This window comes from Stegastes partitus, unplaced genomic scaffold (genome assembly GCF_000690725.1).
Source record: "Stegastes partitus isolate 25-593 unplaced genomic scaffold, Stegastes_partitus-1.0.2 Scaffold1654, whole genome shotgun sequence".
Lineage (NCBI taxonomy): Eukaryota > Metazoa > Chordata > Actinopteri > Pomacentridae > Stegastes > Stegastes partitus.
This window is the reverse complement of record NW_007579385.1, coordinates 1-5,717: the sequence shown is the minus strand read 5'-3', so window position 1 is coordinate 5,717 and position 5,717 is coordinate 1. Positions and strand designations below refer to the sequence as shown.

The 5,717-nt window shown below is 42.1% G+C and overlaps 1 protein-coding gene across 1 annotated transcript; it reads right to left on the bottom strand.

Moving 5' to 3' along the window:
* Window positions 1-994: 994 nt before the first annotated feature.
* On the bottom strand, window positions 995-5,088 carry LOC103371823 (interleukin-17 receptor D). Its single transcript, XM_008301277.1, has 3 exons — window positions 4,304-5,088; window positions 3,941-4,218; window positions 995-3,813 (listed from the first exon to the last, which is right to left on the bottom strand). Exons 1-3 carry the CDS (start codon window positions 4,906-4,908, stop codon window positions 3,698-3,700), a joined length of 999 nt encoding a protein of 332 aa, XP_008299499.1. The 5' UTR covers window positions 4,909-5,088; the 3' UTR covers window positions 995-3,697.
* Window positions 5,089-5,717: the final 629 nt, after the last annotated feature.

Here is a 5,717-nt window from a genome sequence, read left to right as displayed (position 1 = left end):
TGCAGCTCCTCCCAGAGATCCGACAACAGCCTCACGATCAGGGGTTTGTTTATCTTTTAAAACACGCGAACAAACAAACAAACAAACAAGTAGACGTTTCCAGCTTCTGTCGCTCGTCCAGTGAATTAAAAACGGAAACTTCTCTCTTTTGAAATGAGTCAAAGTGAAACTCGGGCTCGGACACTGAGCTCAACAACAAACCGAGTCGTTGTGATTCTTGGTTTGTGCAAATGATCAAGTTGCATGAAGTTAAGTCAGAGCGGAAACTCCCCACGTGTCAAAATAAGAGCTGGAGATGTCTTCTAGTTTAATTTACAAATAGCTGCATTTATAAAGTGTGATGTCAACTGCCACGACCTTTATTCAGCACATGTATTTATATAATTCTACCTGTTTTCCTGTTTACTTCATCATTTGCATGTTTTTGTTCTTCTTCTGTATTTTACTTGTTGCTTCACGTCCACCATGTTTTGATTGTTTTTCCATGTAAAGAAATAAATAAGTAAATAAACTCGCTTGCCTGCTTTAAAGAGAAACATCTTGAGCAGATTCACATAAATCCAATACAAACAGAAATTACGGAAATAAAGCTGAAGCTCGTGCCTTTATTTTGAAGGCTGGCCGTGTGCAGACTGTCTGACTTTGTGCCTTTGAGCACCATCTGTGAGTTTTACAGGCTCGTGTTGTTTTAAGCATTGATGCCTCACAGCGTCCACACTATGGAGCTGTCTGCTGCTTTTTGTGTCACTGAAGTGTTTCACTAGAAGAAAGTTAAACCTCTTAGTCAGCTCGAAGCAAACGACAGACAACAGAACAAACAGTGGTTTACTGAGCGCCAACGTTTCTCCAGCAACAGTTCTTCTGCTTTTCTGCTAGATGAGCTTTGCATCCTGCTGCAAATGTAAAAATCTACGAGTCGTCCATGTGAACACCAACAGGATTCCTATAAACTCCCAGTAAGTAGTCAGTGACCGAAAGAAAATATGAACAGAAGAAGGTTTTCATAGATGGATTTATTTACTTCCTAAATTAAAGTACTATAAAACAGTACAGCTCTAAAAAGATATTTCTTTAAAATTTGAAAAAAATACTAAAATGACAGTCTATACAAAATAAAATCAGACATTTTCAGAGAAAACTACAAATATTTACAAGTGGGAAATGCTCAGTCCTTCCTTCCAACAACTCAAACCTGTGGATGAACCAAAAGCCATCGATCCTCAGCCTTCAGCAGCAACTTAGAGTCAGAAAACACACTTTAAAAGGACTTTATCAACACTTAAAAAAACACAGGACTCGTGATTTTTGATCCAGAAAACCAAGTGCAGTTGCTGATCGTGAAAAGAAAAAAAAAAAAAATCAGTAACTGATAGTCACAGTGTCCTCTGACTATCATGAAATATGTACAAGAGATCAACAACGGCCCAGTCAGGAAAATGTAAAAAAAAAAGACTTACAGAAGCTATTACATTTATATAAAAAATCTCAAATTAAGTCAAAATAATAGGAGACACATAAAAGTTTCAAGTTATAGTAGAAATAATGGTTCGTCATTGCTGAATTCTGACATAAAAAGTAAAAAACTGTGTTTACTTTCTCAGAATTTTGACTTAATACATCAAAGTGTGACATCATTTCAGCATTTCATTTGACAAACTCGTCAACCTTTCATTGTCCTGGAGGAACTCGCCTTATTTAAAGTAATTTGGTCATTTTTAAAACCAAAGCCCCTCATCTTTGCTGCTTCCTGCAACAATGTCTGAAAATTAGTTCAAAATATTAGGAAATGTACATCTATAAATGTAACATCAATATCCAATACCATAAAAGCTTAATGTAATCACATCTTATCATGCATAAATGCCAATTTTATTGTCTGAATTAAGATGCAGTGAAAAGAAACTACATTTCAGTTCACAAGTGTATGCTCTTGTCCCACATCGTGTCACATTATCAGGTGTTGGTACCATTGTTGACAGGTCTTCAATAGTACCACAATGCTCCTTCCCTTTCTACTCTGAATATAAAAAGGCACATTTAAGGTATTGCAACTTTAGAAAAAAACAGTATTCATGTGGTTTTGTGGAAATTGTTGTTGTAGGTCCAAAATGTTGAGATTACAAGTAATAGTACAAAAAGCCTCCTGTTGCCAAAATCTCAATGTCCTTTATGTGTTCATGCATTTAGCACTCAGCTACTTTGATCCTGTTGAATGTTGTTGCTGGGCCACATCTGAACATGTTTGCGATCCTGTGCCTTCTCGCATTTCTGCATCCAAACATGCAGTTTGTTTCAGAGTCTTGTTTTGGTACCGAACTTCTACCCAAACACACGAGTCAGCCGTCACTAATCATCCATCCATCCATCCATCCGTCCATCCATCCATCCATCCATCCATCCATCAGTATGCAGTGCCGAGGCAGTCTTTGGTTTGAACTGATTGGTTCTGATCCACCTGCGTCTGGAGATCCAGTCCTTCAAAAACCCTCCAGGCAGGTGGGTCAGTGGTACAAACAAAGTACCTTAGTTACCAGAGACTAGCATTCTAGATGACCCACTTACCATAGTTACCAGGGAGCAGAGTTCATGAACTCTGTGTTTCCCTTAGCTAGTGGAATCATCATCACTCCAGAACATGGCAGTTATCCTCGTTATTTGGACAAATGCATCACTATCATTGCTACCAGGGAGTAAAGCTCCAGAACTTAGCAGTTACCACATTTACTGGTGACCAAGGTTCTGCAGCTCAGTGATTACCACAGCAACCAGGGACTATGGTTCTAGAACTCAGTGGTTATTTTAGTTATCGTAGTTGTCAACGTTCTAGAACACATTGGTTACCAAAGTTACTTGGGTATTGCTCCAGAATGCAGTGGTTACCACAGTGACAAATGCTCCACAACCCAATGGTTACCACAGTGACGAGGCACTACTGTTTGAGGACTCAGTTGGTACCATAGTCACCTGGACTGGTATTCAGAGATGTAGTCATTACCAAAGGTCCACTAAGAAGTAGTGTTCCAGAACTCTGTGGTTCCCATAGTTAATAGGACTGTTATTCGAAAAATGCAGTGGTTTCCATAGTTACCAGGGATTTGTGTTTCAGAACTCCGTATTTACCTCATTCATAGTAGTTGTCAACATTGTGGAACTCAGTATTTAGCATAGTTAGCTGGGCTATTGCTCTAGAACACAGTAAGTACCACAGCTACCTGTGACCAATGTTCTACAACCCAGTGGTTACCCCAGTGACCAGGGAATATGGTCCTAGAACTTTGTGGTTACCATAGTTACCATGGACTAATGTTGCAGAACGGCATTGTTACCATAAACTCTGGGGAATGGAGTTTCAAAATGAAGGGGTTTCCATAGCTACGAGGTAACAGTATTCAAGAAACACAGTGGTGTTTACCACATTTAGTAGGGACTACAGGTTTAACATCAGTGGTTGCCATGATTACCAGGAAGTAGTGTCACCATAGTTGCCATAGTTAGTGTTTCAGAATGCAAAGGCGAGTCCTACAACATAGTGGTCTCCATAGCTGACAAGAACTCGTGTTCTAGAACTTTGTTTCCACATATGAGTTCCTCCAATGCCTTTAATGTCTTCCAGTTTTGTTTCCATGGGGATGACAGCACTTTCAGGGCTAAGACCAGTACAGTTTTGGGTCCTCCTTTGATTGGCTGTTGGCATCCTCTACAATGATGCCACAGGAGCGAGAGAGTCGCTGTGGTGATGGTGGTGCAGCTCGGCTTTACACACTGCGGTGGCGCTGCAGCGGAGCGACGCGACGGCCGGTGGCTCCTCGTCCCCTGAAAAACATGTGGTCAGCTATTTACGGCAAAGTTACATGAGGAACTGAAAGCTAATAGCAGAACAATATTTCAAATACAAGATGCATCAGGTGAGGTTCTTGTATTCGACAGATAACTGCCTTACCCAGCCCAGAAGAAGACGATTCGCTGTCAGCCAAGGAGGAGGAGTCTGCTTGGTCATGTGACAGTCCTTCCATTAGAGGAATTGAAAGCTCTGAAGAGGGGACAGACGAATCATAGATACCCGAATCCCGAGGAGGCGGGACCTCAGGAGCAGAAGGACAGCTCTCCTCTGGCTGGGCGGGGACAGGGCACACCTCATCCTGCAGAATGGAGGCAGCTGAGGATGATGAGGAGGAGGAAGGCTCTTCAGGTAAAAGTCCAGATATCCCAGAGGTTGACCTGAAAGAATCAAACAGCAGCAGCAGTCAGATGGTGTTGTGTTAGTCTGAACTCAGGAGGTTAAAAAAGAAGGTGGTATTATTACCTTGAAGCTGGTCCCAGCGCAGACAGAGTGCAGTGTGGCAGGCCTGGACTAGGACACAGCCCAGGACTGGGACAGAGACCTGGACTGGGACAGAGACCTGGACTGGGACTGGGACTTGGGCCAAGGTTGAGGCTGGAACTGGAGCCAGGGGCCAGCAGGAGCATGTTCCTCCTCGGGGCTCTATCGCTGCCTTCCAGCGGCGGCGTCCTCACCACCACCTCATTCAGCACCAGGCCAGAGTCGAACCTCTGCTCGGGCTGAGATGAGGAGTAGCAGGGAGGCTTTGGGGGAGGACTTGGAGCAGCAGGGAGAGGAGGTTGTTTGGAGGGGGAGTCAGAGGAGGCGGAGGTGCCTCCTGCAGGTGACAGCTGCTTCTCGAACCAGTCGGGGTTCTGGCTGATGTGCTGGTGCATGTTGCAAATGGAGACGTAGAGCGAGCGTCCAGACTTGCTCCTGAAGTAGTTCCTCCTGGACACGTTGAGCGGCTGCTGCTCACGCTCAGCCAGACTGGACTGACTGGAGTGGAGCCGACTGAAGAGCTGAGGCAGCTGGTCCATCAACTTGAACCTAAACACATTCAATGATGATTTTAAGGACTGATTCATCTTCCAGTTACTTTCTTGGTTAACACTCTGAACACTTAAACCCACCAGTAGATTTGAAAGGCATGTTGTCTTTACAAAATTGCCAAAATAACAACTACTTATCAGAGTCAGTAACGGTAAAAATGGTTCTCAAACTACTTATCTGTAACGTGTAAATGTAGGCAAATCTGAGCTTAAAATGCTGATATTTCATCACAATCAGTCTGCTGTACATGTCACATTTACAGATTCTCCATAAGAAACAGGTTGCTGTAACCAGATTCTGAAATTTAAAAAAAAAAAAAAACTCCTAAGACTCATTGGTGTGAATCAGATGTACAAAGAGTCAAAGGACAAAAATTCAGTTGTCTTTTGGCTTCACTGGGATGAACTGCAGACTGTGTTTAAACAGAGCATATACATTAAAAATACAAAACAATCTGTAGTCTGTAGAATCACCCCTTTTTCCAGTCTTGGTAATGCCTGTAGGAACTTAGAAAAATATTGATTACAAGTCTATCTTTTTATTTTAGTTCATGTTATGGCATTATGGTGTTGGTTTTATAGCGACAGTGAAGAAAAAACATGACAGGAATAAAAAGTTTTAAAAACTACTTTGAGCTCAAAAGGTTGAAGAACCCATAACATGCACAAAACAGGTTTGGAATGATCTCTTTGGAGTCTACCAGGATGTTTGCATGTTTTGATGTTCAAAAACATAGAAATGTAACTTTTGTGTTTACTTTTTGTATATTTATGGAGGGATCACTTTACTATATTGCACAAGAGACATTTCTGAGCTCCCTCTACTCCTAACCATGGTTGTGGCG

Excerpts from the sequence above, each read along its gene's own strand:
- LOC103371823 (XM_008301277.1), bottom strand. The coding sequence starts at position 4,908 with ATGAATCAGTCCTTAAAATCATCATTGAATGTGTTTAGGTTCAAGTTG. Across the intron at positions 4,219-4,303 it reads GCGCTGGGACCAGCTTCAAG|GTCAACCTCTGGGATATCTG; the intron begins GTAATAATACCA and ends TGATTCTTTCAG. Across the intron at positions 3,814-3,940 it reads ATCGTCTTCTTCTGGGCTGG|GGGACGAGGAGCCACCGGCC; the intron begins GTAAGGCAGTTA and ends CATGTTTTTCAG.